At 29.0% G+C, this 13,227-nt stretch overlaps 1 protein-coding gene across 1 annotated transcript; it reads right to left on the bottom strand.

The window, feature by feature from the left end:
- Positions 1 to 2,087: 2,087 nt before the first annotated feature.
- LOC101246779 (protein EXPRESSION OF TERPENOIDS 1-like) lies at positions 2,088 to 4,596 on the bottom strand. The gene is made up of 2 exons (XM_004232402.5): positions 3,199 to 4,596; positions 2,088 to 2,717 (listed from the first exon to the last, which is right to left on the bottom strand). The coding sequence occupies exons 1-2, from the start codon at positions 3,857 to 3,859 to the stop codon at positions 2,341 to 2,343; spliced, it is 1,038 nt and encodes a 345-aa protein (XP_004232450.1). The 5' UTR covers positions 3,860 to 4,596; the 3' UTR covers positions 2,088 to 2,340.
- Between the last annotated feature and the right edge of the window lie 8,631 nt (positions 4,597 to 13,227).

The following is a 13,227-nucleotide window of genomic DNA, read 5'->3' as shown; positions in this document are numbered from 1 at the left end:
CTGGTTGGTACAGGTGTTAAACATTGCTGTATCCTTCGAAGTCTTGGGACATATACATTTTTTTTTTAACACTTTTACGTCTTTTCTTATCTAAAATAAAATCGAAAATACTGCTCATCTTTTTGTTTTTTCTATTCTTTTAACTTCTCCCTAAATGCTACTAATTAATGTTCGAACCATTAAAGAAACCTATCAACTAATTAAAACCTACGGAAAATTGATATTTCCAGCTAAGAATACGGTTATTTTCCCTCATAGATACAAGGTCATTAAAATAAGTTGGTTACAAAATCAATGTGTATGTAAATATTATTGTTTTTTAAAATAGGACACATCAAATCAAACACTACATTAACTAACCCATAGATAATAATAAACGGTTAGTTGGAATTAGTACTGGAGTCTAACCCAAGTGAAGTGAAGGGTTTTAGCTGCATTAACTATATTTAAGACATAATTTACTAATAATGATTAGAATAATCAAAATCTCAAATAAGAAGAATGTTTTTCACCTATATAATATTTACACTTTCCAAACTTAAGTGAAAGTACTATTTCCTTCTCATTCTGTTTTTTCTATATAAATATAAAAAAAAAATATACTCCCTTTATCTCAATGTAAGCAATATTTTTTGCTTCTTAGGATTCAAATTATGAGACGTTTAACCAATATTCAAAAATGTATTTTTTTTTTCCAGGTCTCTCGGGAAGAATTGCAACTTACAGTACTTTTTATTTAATTTTTTAATATTTAAATTATAATTTTAAAATATTGAATTGATGTACTCCAATTCAAATTTAATTTTAAACTTCTTACTAACATGTATTTATAGCCATGTGAATGCCATAACATGTTCAACTAAAGTCACTATTTCTACGTTTTGTTTTTTCTTAAACTTCATATCTAATCAAACGTACTCATCGAGATAGTAACCTAACAAATAATTGGAAGAATTGTCAAAGATGCAACAGAAGAGATAGTAGAAATCTGGAAAATGACAGACTGAGAGGAACAAAAGAGGCCTTTCAATGAAATTCAGATCAGATAGTAACAGGCAACAGCAGGTCAGAAAAATTTGCATCCAAAGGGAAACTATTGAATTTATCTGTTGCACACAGTTTACCACAGAAGTAGACATTGACAATGAAAACAGTAAAACACCTTGATGTATATATATTGGGTACGTAAATGCTCTTTAAATTACTTTTTTTTTCCTCTCTCTCTCTCTCTCTTTACTTTATGCCACTTAATTAATTTTAACTTAATGCTTCTGCCAATGCATTTAATCAAACCTGAACCAATCAAAAGCAGCAATCCATCTCTTACATGCAAATCAAATCTCATAGATACTCAAAAGCTAATTCAAGATACAACGGACATAACATAGCAACAAGCCAACAACACATAAAATTCTCTTCTGTCCACAGAGTTTAATTACAGTAGTGTAAGTCTAACAAAATTTACTTTGTCACCTTTTTTCTAAAAAATCAAGATTCACTTGTCAATTATATGCAGGCTTTATAGCTAGCATAAAAAGGTAACCTATAAACTAATAAATGAGTAATACGTGAAAATAAAATGATAGTACATGAATATGTTAAACACTTAACCATACACATATGAAGAGAAGTTAGAAAAATGGAGATTAACCAAAGGAAGAAATACCTCTTTTGAGTGTCACTACATCTCAAATGGTTGAGTGGGATGGATAAGATCTCATCACCCTTAACTAATGAGGTCTCAATTTCATGACTTGTAAATGGAAAAAATGCTTATAGAAAACACTTTTCTGCTCAAAGAATCTTATGTGTTTGCAAACTTAGTTTAGTCGAGTCCCAGAGTTGATTATAAAAATTAGTATCATTTTAAAAGGTACTATACACGTTTATAGAGAATAAAAAGGTACTATATTCAAAACACAATTTATGTCTTTGATCATGAGGGTAGCCTTGAAAACATGTCATTTGAAACTCACAAATTGGAAATTTTCAAAACGGATTAAGTGAAAATCAAGCGAGAAAATAGTGTGGAATGAATTATAGTAGTTGTATAGCTTAAAGGACAAAATGAAACAAGAAATCCAACATTTCAGCTCAAAGGGAGAGACCTTATAAGAGATTCCATGAGAATTAATGGAAATAATCCAATTATGATAGAAATTAGAACTTGAAAACTAAACATCATCCCCTCCAAATTCTCTCAATTTGCTTCTATTCCAACCCCCCCACCCCTAGAATTTATCAGCCTTAACGACTACTTACTAACACAACTGTATCTCATTACAGAGTAAAAAGTCAAATGTCAATTTTTTTGGGTGTGTAGAAGAATATTGAAGCTCATCAAGATCTTGGAGGTGGAAAGAATTGCGTACCAGCCATGAAAGTGTTGAGAGGAGCTGGATATAATGAAGGATCCAGATAAGGTGAGGCTTCGGGTGCTGCACCACCACTTGTAGCTGCTGATGTGGCAGTGCCTGCAGCACCAATAAGGTTATGCTGGTGACTAGCACTGCCGCCTCCGGATGAGCTTTCACCACCACCCATGTACTGATTGTCCGGACCTTGATCATACAAAATTCCTTTAAACACGTGGCCACCAATGTTTACAGCTGTTTGATATGCGAATTGATCATCGGCATCGTCAACGGAGCTCATTCGAACGCAGTGAAATACGGCATTTGAAGTTACTTTGGCTGGAAAATTCCCCACTTCTAACCCTAGCCACATCAAAAACAAATTGAAGTAATGTTTAATTGGTTCGAGAAGAATTTGCGTAAAATGAGGAAAAAAGAGAGAGGCATGTGGCTACACAGATATCAATAGCATAAAGAGAAGAGAGAGAGAGAATAGCGTCTTCTTTGTCAGGATTACCAAAACACAGTGATGAGAAGTTTGAAATATAAGAAAAAGCAAAAGCTGTGGTTTTACTATTTAACTACAATGGAAGCTCGTTTTTGTCTTTTGTCAAAAATATAGAGTGCCGAGGGTCTGTCGCAAACTCTCGTGAAATAACGCTTGGTATGTTTGTTTGTTGTTGGGAACTCTTTTTTTTTTTCTTTCTTAATTTTCATTATGATATGTTGTGAATTACTTTGTACGAATGTTAAGCTTTTAGTCCTTTATATGAAATTCATGAGTGTATATATAGATATTTCTGTGTATAGAGTAAGGAATCAGGAAAGACAAAAAAAAGTTTACCAGAAGTACTGGAAGGTAATATACGAGTGCAAACAAGAGAGGAAGCACTTGGATCCTCTCTTGGCCTTTTGGGGTTATCTCTGTGGAGCTGCAGCGTTTGTTGCTGCTGCTGCTGCTGCTGTTGTTCTTCTTCCTCTTGCTGTTGCTGTAAAGTAGAAAGCTGTTGTTGCCTTTCTCTCCTTTTAGCGGCTGGAACCCAAGTGCTTCTCACATGGGTTTGGCACTGAAAGCCTCGACTCTTGCAACAAGTCCTACATCTCATGTGTGGACAATCTTTTTTCGCTTGATTACCACAATCCTGGCAGCTAATTCCCCCTCCCCCACTCCTCATCATCACCAAACCCGATCCTCCTCCTCCTCCTGAAGGAGGGTCGTGATTGGGCCGAGCCATAGAAGGAAAACCACTATGGCTCGGCCCGATACCTAATCCAACAGCGGCTGTAGGATAAAGATCTTGAAGAGGATTAATTGGGTTGCGAATCTGAGGTTGGGAATTAGTATTTTGCCATAACTCAAAACCTCTGTAGGTTGTGGGCAATTCTTGATGATGATCATTTCTGTACAAAAACCAATTACTTTCTGGATTATTGGTGGTCTCCTGCTGCTGATCTTGGCTGGTAGTTGCTGCTGCTCCACCACCTAGTGAAAAGAAGCCAGCCATTTTGTTGCCTCCTTTAAGACTTTTCCAAAATTCAATTGTGACTGACAATCCATAGCAGATCACGAACACTGGGTTTGATTATGACCCAAGAATGATATGGGTAGTAGGTACCTCTCCCTTCACTTTTTCTTGATTTGTGAGTATAATAAAAGAAAAGAATTAAGTTTTTTTAATTATTTTTTACAGTTATTGTCTGTACTATATAAGCGCGTGAGCATTTGGCTTAGATAAAAGTTGCAGCTTTTATGTTAAAATTTTCTTGGATTGAGGAAGAGAGAAGACTTTTTGTAGATAGAGATAAATCACAAAGAAAGAGATGGAAGAAAGAAGAAGTAGTATTTGCTTTTTAGGCTTGTATTATGTGGCTTGTGCTTTCGGAGCATTAAAAAGAGGTAGACTTACAACTCTCTGCAACGCCGCCATGGCCAAAAAAGCAGCAAACGTCTCTCTCTCTCTGCTCTTTCTGTTCTGCAAATCTCACACACTAATTTAAGTTCTCTACACATACATATACATACACACACAGAGCCAGTACCAGTACACTCTCTCTCTATAAACTCACACTAAAAATCGATCGGTGGTTGTTAAAGTGTTTTTGTGCTTTTACTAAGCCAGTGTTCTTTCTCTCTCACAAATTACTTACTTATCATCCTATGGCTCTAAGACACATTACATTCCAATCTGTCGGCTATTCTTTTGACACGTGTCAAACACGCACCAGTTCCTTCCTTTGGCCTTCGTACCCCCCAAAAAACCTCCTGCTTTATGTCTCTATCCATTTAATTGTGTGTTAATAATGAAAACAATAAAATGGTTCCCTTTCATTTTTTTCGTTTCCTAATTACCATGCAACGATGCATTTAAAAATTACATTAGCATGAACTTGAGTAGGTTTTCAAATATTTTTCTACTTAAATTAGGATGGAGATTTTAAAATGCTCTATTTTTTAAAATATATTTCACTTTTTTTTGTTTTGAAAAACATGAAATATGAGTAAATTTGACATGAAATTACTTTTTAAAATGAACTAAAGTACAATATTCTAAAATCATAGCATGATACTTTCGTAAAAACTAGTACAATACAATTACTAGCCACTACAATTTTTTCTAATGAAAATTAGTTACGAAGCAAAAAATTAAATATAGATAACGATATTAACTAGTTATGTTTTACATAATCATTAAACAAACAATCTCTTCACTTTGATATGCATGAAAATTAGTTGGGATAATATATAGATGGCCTTTTAATCTTTATAAACAATCTCACTCAGTTTTTTTTTAGATTGCATTTGTATTAGAGTTTACTTATTATCATTATCTACTATAAGTTTTACAAATCTCCAAAATCTCATATTTTTCTCTTAAGGCAAAAATGTTATTAATTTATCCGACTCTCTTTTTAATATATCAGCATCATTAATTTATCTGATCCTCTTGTTAATGTATTAACGCATATATTCGACTCTCTTTTTAATGTATCAGCGCTATGATTTTTTGGCCATTAAGTTATCTGGTCCTCTTCTTAATGTACTAACGCATATATCCGACCTTCTTTTTAATGTATCAGCACTTTGATCTTTTAGTCATTATTGTATCCGGCCCTCTTTTTAATGTATTAGCGTTTATATTATTGTATTCGTTTGAGAGAATTTTGTAATTATAAATTTTTAAGAGATAAATTGTAATTTTTATCTTAAAAATATGTGATTTTTGTAATTTACACTTATTATTAATATTTCAACCATTTATAAAAAGAGATGATATATAAAAAGAAACGGCGAAAAAAATGAAAGTTGGGATGAATTTTAAAAGAAATCCAAGGCTAGAGGCCTAAATATAAGTGTTTAGACGAGCATTATTTTATTTTATTCTTGCAATATTGTTATATTCATTCCATCCCTGTATGTTTCTGTCCATTTGGTTCACATAGTAATGGTTACGGAGAATATTTTGTTATAAATTATCTATGTAAAAGCTTATAATAACAATTTTTTATTAAGGTTACTGACAAAAAATTATTGCTACCCTAAAATGATTACTAACACTAAAAATTTTTTTAACTTTGGATAGTTTATATAATCACCGTCTGTTAATACATGAATTATTTTTCCCATGATATAAATTTTCTTTATTTTGTATTCATTAAAATTAATTGAATTACTTTTTAGTCACCCTCATTTTTTTAAATCACACTCAGTAAAATTATGTCGGACAAATTTTTATTTGTCGTTGTCCCAAATATTTAATTTGTATGTTCTCTTCTTAAAAGAATTAATTTATTTCATGTTCCTATCTTTTGATCGGCCACATGCATTTCATTAATGTCATTAAACTTCTTTAAATTTAATCGTTCTAACAAATATATAGGTACAACTCTTCTTCTGTTAGTTTTAAATAATACTTTTATTTTTTTCTTCTAACTTTTCGAAAACCAAAATAATAAAATAGTTGAATTAAGGAGAATATGATTAGAGTCGTAGTGCACAAAACATGGGAATATAATTTAATTTGATGTAACATATATATTGACCTAAAGTGAAAGGGATAGTTTCATCCATTTCACTTAGCTTGAAACAATACAATGAAATAGTTTGAATTCAGTAGCTTTTCCGTGGGATATGAAAGAGAGATCTTTTTTCATAAGAAGAAAGGAAAGTATGGAGGATTCTATGCTCAATTGAACAAAAAAACTCGAAAATTCTATTTTCACTAGAAAATTAAGTAATAACTTGTGAACTCTTAACAATACTGATTGACAGTCCAATCGTTAGAGAGATAAAAGAAATTTAGGACCCCCAAGCTACTAATACCAGCTCCGCCTCTGGATATAAATTTAGTTCATGCATGTACATGATGTAATTTATTTGTTTTGTTGATCCTCACAATGCAGGGATCCGATCCTCAGTAGACTACTATTTTCGTCCAGGTACAAAATAGTGTATAGTTGGAAAGTTGTCTTGTCAGTATATTAGTGAAACTGTGAGCGTATTTCAACAATAGAAATGGATGACGTTGTTTGTCAAGTGGTCAAATATTCTTCTTGATTGATATTATAAAACAAGCAAACAACTTGAAGATTCACTAATTCAATGAAAGTGAAACTAAGCTTCAAACAGACAAATAAAATAAGGAACCTGATCAACGTAAGAAGTGTTTTTTGTGTAGGCTGCTGTTTTGAAAGTATGTATTATGCTAAACTTATAGGATTCGTTTCACTCTTGTTAAAAACATTTTAAATCTTTGTGTGAATCATTGCAAAAACATTGTTAGAATTAATTTTGTGTTTTACGATTTAAAGTTTATATTAATAGTGATAGTTAATATTGTGGGGGCAATGGATGCATTGTAAGTAATAGGCATATTACTTAGTGTGAGATAAAGAGTTTAATCTCTATGGGGTGGATGAGGTCTTCACTTTTGCTAGGTGAGTAGTGAAAATAATTTGAAATCCTTTTAGATAGGTCGTTAATTTACTCCTTTAAATAAGTAGGTTTTCACGTAAATTTTGTATTCCCATTTTACTTCCAATTATTTACTTTCAACATTTTAATTGCATTAAATGACCCCGTACTGTGATTCCTAGTGAACGCGTACATTCCATCAGTACGAAATGCATATATGAATCAGATCATTACTTCTTTTTTTGAAAAATAAAACTAAAATTAAAGCAGAAAAAAATGATTAAAAAATGAACACAAGTCACAAATATGTCTATTAGTAGCTAGTAATTATGACTAAGCAAACCTAAAACATGTAATGAAAATTAAACTTAGTATCAAGTTTAGAGGGATCAAAAGGTATATATTAATTTCAAATATTTGACAGGAAAAAAAAAAGAAGAAGAAAAAGAAAAACAGTGGTAGTCGGATCATCAGTTCATAACCGGCGCTTAGTACCTATTCCATTCGTCTCGTTTTCTTTTTTTAAATTAGATTTAAATAGGAAGTAATATTTTTATAATTAAAAATTAATTAAGTTTACAATTTTACTTTTATTCTTTCTCAAACATAATGCCATTTTTTCAAAACTAAAAACTAACTTAGCGTAAGAATATCGTTTACTATGAAAAAAAATAAAATCTTTTACTCTTACTGATAAAATTTATATTCATATAAATATTTATAATTTACTTTAAATCGCAGTTTTTTGAAAAACAATTATGTAATGTAGAATGACATTCTCTCTATTTCACATTAACTGAACTTATGAAAAATGCACACTTACTAAAAACATAAGTAATGCTTCAAAAATCGTACTTTCTATTATGATTTTTTATGAAATCATAAATATAATTTTGCAAATTATGTAATTTATCTCCTAAAGGATATAAACTTTATTTCAAAAATGCTAATATAGAAAGAAAAAAAAATCCAAACATTCCTCTTGAAATTTGAACAAATCAATTATTTTAAAACAATAAAAAGAACCCCCAAAAATCAATCTATGTCCAACAATATTTGTCCATTAATCACAATTGGCTTTGCATATTATTAGAAAATTATAAATACAATGTAATTTTACTGCATCATCCTTTAAATATAATAAATATAATATTTTAAAAAATATAATAGAAGAATGAAAATAAATAATAGTAAGAATAAATTAGAAATTACGTATAAAATTATTTTTGTATTTTATAAAATAGATAACTATCGTTTGAAGTAAGAAACAAAGAAAATACTATATAAATTGAAAGAGAGAGAGAGAGAGAGTGTAGTTAGTGCACCAATTATCTTTGCTCATCACGAGAAGACTAATAGCATTCCATATTCCACGTCCTGTCATAAAAAGTAAATCCATATGGAGTTTATATTGAAGAATCGTAATTTTGTATTAATATGAAAAGAGACAAATAATTTTCTAAAAAGAAATTAAAAGCGCAAGCTTATTGATGATTAAAAAAAAATCTATTTAATTGTATTTTTGAAAGACACATACAATATACATAACAAAAAATGTGAGGACTTTTTAATAATTAGATACACATGTTTTCGTAACTCTTTCGTACAAATTATATTGTTTCGATTTTCTGTCTTAGTAATTCTAGTATACTATAGTTTTTATTAAATTAAATCTGTCATGAAATATTTTTGTCATAGAGTAGAATTTGTAATAACGTTCTCCACGTAATTTAACGGTCCAAATTAAAGGATTTGCAATATATCTTTTTTTTTTTAAATCCAGAAACTTCGGAAAAGTAATGAAAAACGGATTTAATTACATATTTTTATCACCAAAAACCATTTAAACCTATAGTTTTATTTGAGTTAGCAGACATAAATGTTAGATAAATTGTGTATAGTATTAAAAATGTTGCAATAATGAGGACTAAACAGTGTAGTATAGAGATGATTCCATCAATGTTTTTCTTTTCCCCTATTTCCGGAGACACTTTCAAATTTTAATAATTGTTGTTTTCACGAATGACTTTGAGTGGCCCATTTTAAATGTTGCACAAAGGGAAAATCTATCAATTTTTTACTAGTAATTAAGTTATATTATTACTCCATATATTTTTTCCATATAAAAGAATGTATTCTTATTTAGTTTTTAATCCTAAATCCCCTTGTTTGTTGTTGGGAGGTAAGATTTATGTCTTGTAATTTAAATTTTCAATAATTTATAAGATAGGGGTCCAGACTAAACCCTTGGTCACAATGAGAGGTGAAAGTACGAGTGGATGGATTATAATTTATTTCTTTTTTTAAAAAATAAAATAAAATAGCAGTACTTGTTTTTAGTTCCTGGACATTAGTTTGAAAGGGATGGGAGTTGACTAGTACAGTGAGAGCATCTAATTTTTCTTAACAAGATACTATTCAAATTATGATAAATGTGAATCTATGTTTAAAAAATATATCGAACCTTGCACCACATCCCTAATTTCCTTCGATTTAGATTCGTCTTTGAAAAATAGAATGAATCGAATTATACTCGAGTTAGTCTAATTTTTGTTAGATCCAAATAGTATCTAAAGATATTTGCATATTGCCAGTTGCACCTGCATTCGTAAGAAGTAGTACTTGGAATCAATATGATTTCCTAAAAATTATTATTTTTTAATTGCAGTTTTGATCTTTTATATTTCTTTTTTATTTTAGTCAAATGTTTTATGTATTTTGAGATATATTTTTTGTTACTTTCATCTATCTTTTTGTGTGATTTAGTTTTTGATATTGCAGGTTATTGTATTTCGTGGAAATTTATGGCTTTTTTTAAAAAAAATAAAAACAATTTTCATAAAATCTAGCCGATAGAGTTTTGTAAAAATGCCAACCTTATACAAACTTAAATTACCAAAAGTATTAAGTAATATCATCAAGGGATATTTTTGTCCTTTTTTTTCCTTACTAACCCCTTATTTTGATGTGGAGTATGAGAAATTGACATAATACTATTTTATTTTATATTTTTTAGACATAGTAGTATTACTTTAGAGTGTGGTCAAACCATCTAAATTTTAGAAACCCTATTAATTTTTAAAAATTATGCGTCATTACATAAATACTCTTTTAATTAATTATGTTATATTTATAACACGAATTATCGATTTTATTGATCTGAAAAATTTAAATTCGCGTTGTATATTCATGATTCATAAAAAAAAACATTTTAAGTAATTATTATTTATAAATCTTTAATTAAAAATAAAATAATCCAATATAAAGTAGGTTACTTAGTACTAGTTATTATAATAATTTCTTTATGGTAAGTGATATTCCTTCATTTGACACTCATACGCTTTCTTCAATCCTTCCTTTATTCTTTTCTTGTACTTGATTATGACTTAAATGGAACCGCTCTTTGTTGTGACCAATTGTGTCTTGCTTCCTCCAATGTCCATATATTCCTAGTTTTCTTTGTCAACTATACACTTTTCTTAATCAATCCACGAATTATAGTTATCTATTACTCGTTGTCACAAATTATCTGTTATGTTTTTTCTAAAATCCTTGAAAAACACTTATTAGAAGGTGCTTCGGGCCCGTTTGGATGAGCTTAATAAAAACAGTTTTAAAAAAATATTTTTGAAAGTGCTGAAACTTATTTTTAAAATAAGCAGTTATGCGGTTAGATAAAAGTGCTGAAGTTAAAAAAAAAAGTTGTTGATGTGTTTGGCAAATAAGTGCTGATAAACAACTTTTTAAATCAAAATGTCTGAAATACCCTTAAAAGCTGTTAACATAATAAAAGTTAATTAATTTATATTTTACAGCCATAAATAATTATATTTTGCTATCATTCACATATTTCTTTCTCATCACAAATTATTTATAATGGGAATATAAACTTATTATAGATTTTAAAGATATATAATTTGAATAGATTAAAGAACGATTTAAGATTTTATTTTAGTTTCATCCATAGGTATTAATAATTGTCTATCATTCACATATTTCTTTATTATCACAAATTATTTATAAGAGGAATATAAATTTTTATTTAAGTTATATGTGCAACTTATTTTACATTTTAATAATATATAATTTGAATAGATCACTTGAAAGATTTAAGATTTATTTTATTTTCATTCATTAGTAAGAGTAATTGTCTATCATCCACACGTGAAAAGGGAAAAATAGAAGAAAGAGATGTTAGGGTTATGTGGGTAATTTGGAGATTGTATAAAAATATTAAGGGCAAAAAGGTAAAAATGTGGTCAACTTAAAACAGTTTATAAGCTGGAAAAAAAAACATTCCTACCCCAACTTTTAACTTTTGGCTTAAAATAAGTTTTTTTTAACTTAAAATAAGTTGTTTTGAGTATTATCAAACAGCTAAATAAGTCAAAAACTAACTTTTAAGTCAGTTTGACCAGCTTTTAAGCTGAGCCAAACAGGCTCTTAGACTATTTTTCCTTATTTATATTTTAAGATAGATCTTTTTCTATTAAATATTTTCTCTGTTTATGTGTTATCACTCATCACCCCATAATTAGATATTTGTAGACATGAAGAGCAATTACAAGTAAGGGTAAAATGGGGACAAAATAAATAATATTATCTTGAACTTCAAAAATAATAAATAATTTGTGATAAAGATTTTTGAATATTACGACAGACAGATAATTAGAGCCGAATGAAGAGCTGAATTCAATTATTATGTTACACGAAAATTTAATTGACTACATTTTCCATCGAATGGTAATTAAAAATGTCGTGCATGTGAAGTAGAACTAAATATGGTATTTTGTTTTTTAACAAGAAAAGAATTTAGATCAGAAGGGAGAATTTGTCTTAAAATGTCGATTTGACACCACGCAAGTTAAATCACAATTTCGGAATATTATAAATGATTAAGGAAAACTCAAATAAAATATTAAGAACACTATTTAAAATTGGTTACTTGGTGAGTAGTATTTGTTTTACATCAGTATTCAGTCCTAATAAATATTCTTTTATTGTATAATAATGTTTTTCATCACTATAAAATGAATGAAAAATACCGTCTCTAGTAACTTAAAGTAGCTTAGAGTACTAAAATATAATTTTAAAAAATATATATATGTATATATTTAATTTGATTCAAAATAACTGGGAAAATTGATCTAAATATAAAAAATATATATATATTTTTAATCAGATAAATAATCAATACTCAAACTCCAAAATTTAAGCCCTAGTGTCACTGTATTATGAAAAAAGAAAAGAATATCCACACATTTTACTTAAAATCTTCAAAATATTGGAAACAAATAAAAGATTTATACAGTTTTCAAATAAATATGGAAGTTGGATTTAATTAATTCTTAATAGCCATATGTAAGGTAGTAGTTAGTTGGTGCATAGGAGAGAATCTAAATAGAAGTTGGGTCAGCTTTTGCCATGTGATTCTCAATCCAAAGGATTCTAAGGACATTTAATAATGAATAGTGTGAGTTTAAATAATTTTATAAAAATATACATTAAAATACAATTCCAATTCTATACACTTAAAATAAAATAAACATTTGGAATCATTGGCCAAATATAAAATACCTTCTAAGACTCGATCCCAGGTTTAGAGAAAATTATATTGTTAGTGCAGCTAATTATTATTATCAAATACCGAATAAGGATATGGTTCCATTTAATTAGTTGGGACAAATTACGATACGTTTTTAAATAATTATTTTACGTGCCTTTATAAATAATTGATCATATGGAATATATTTTCATGCTTAGTGCCAACTTTGAATCCTTTTAAATGATTTTGGCCCCTTTATTTATTTCCAGTAGGTCATAGTTATTTCATTCAATCTAGAGTAGTATTATTGGTGATACCCTAAATATAAAACAAAAGAGTAGCCTATATAATAGATTGCTACTTAACATTATATATACGTTTAAATAGTGGGTGCCTCTGCAAATTAACTGTCAATA

This window comes from Solanum lycopersicum, chromosome 2 (assembly GCF_036512215.1).
Source record: "Solanum lycopersicum chromosome 2, SLM_r2.1".
NCBI classification, from domain to species: domain Eukaryota; kingdom Viridiplantae; phylum Streptophyta; class Magnoliopsida; order Solanales; family Solanaceae; genus Solanum; species Solanum lycopersicum.
The sequence above is the reverse complement of the archived record's forward strand: the minus strand, read 5'-3'. Positions and strand labels throughout refer to the sequence as shown.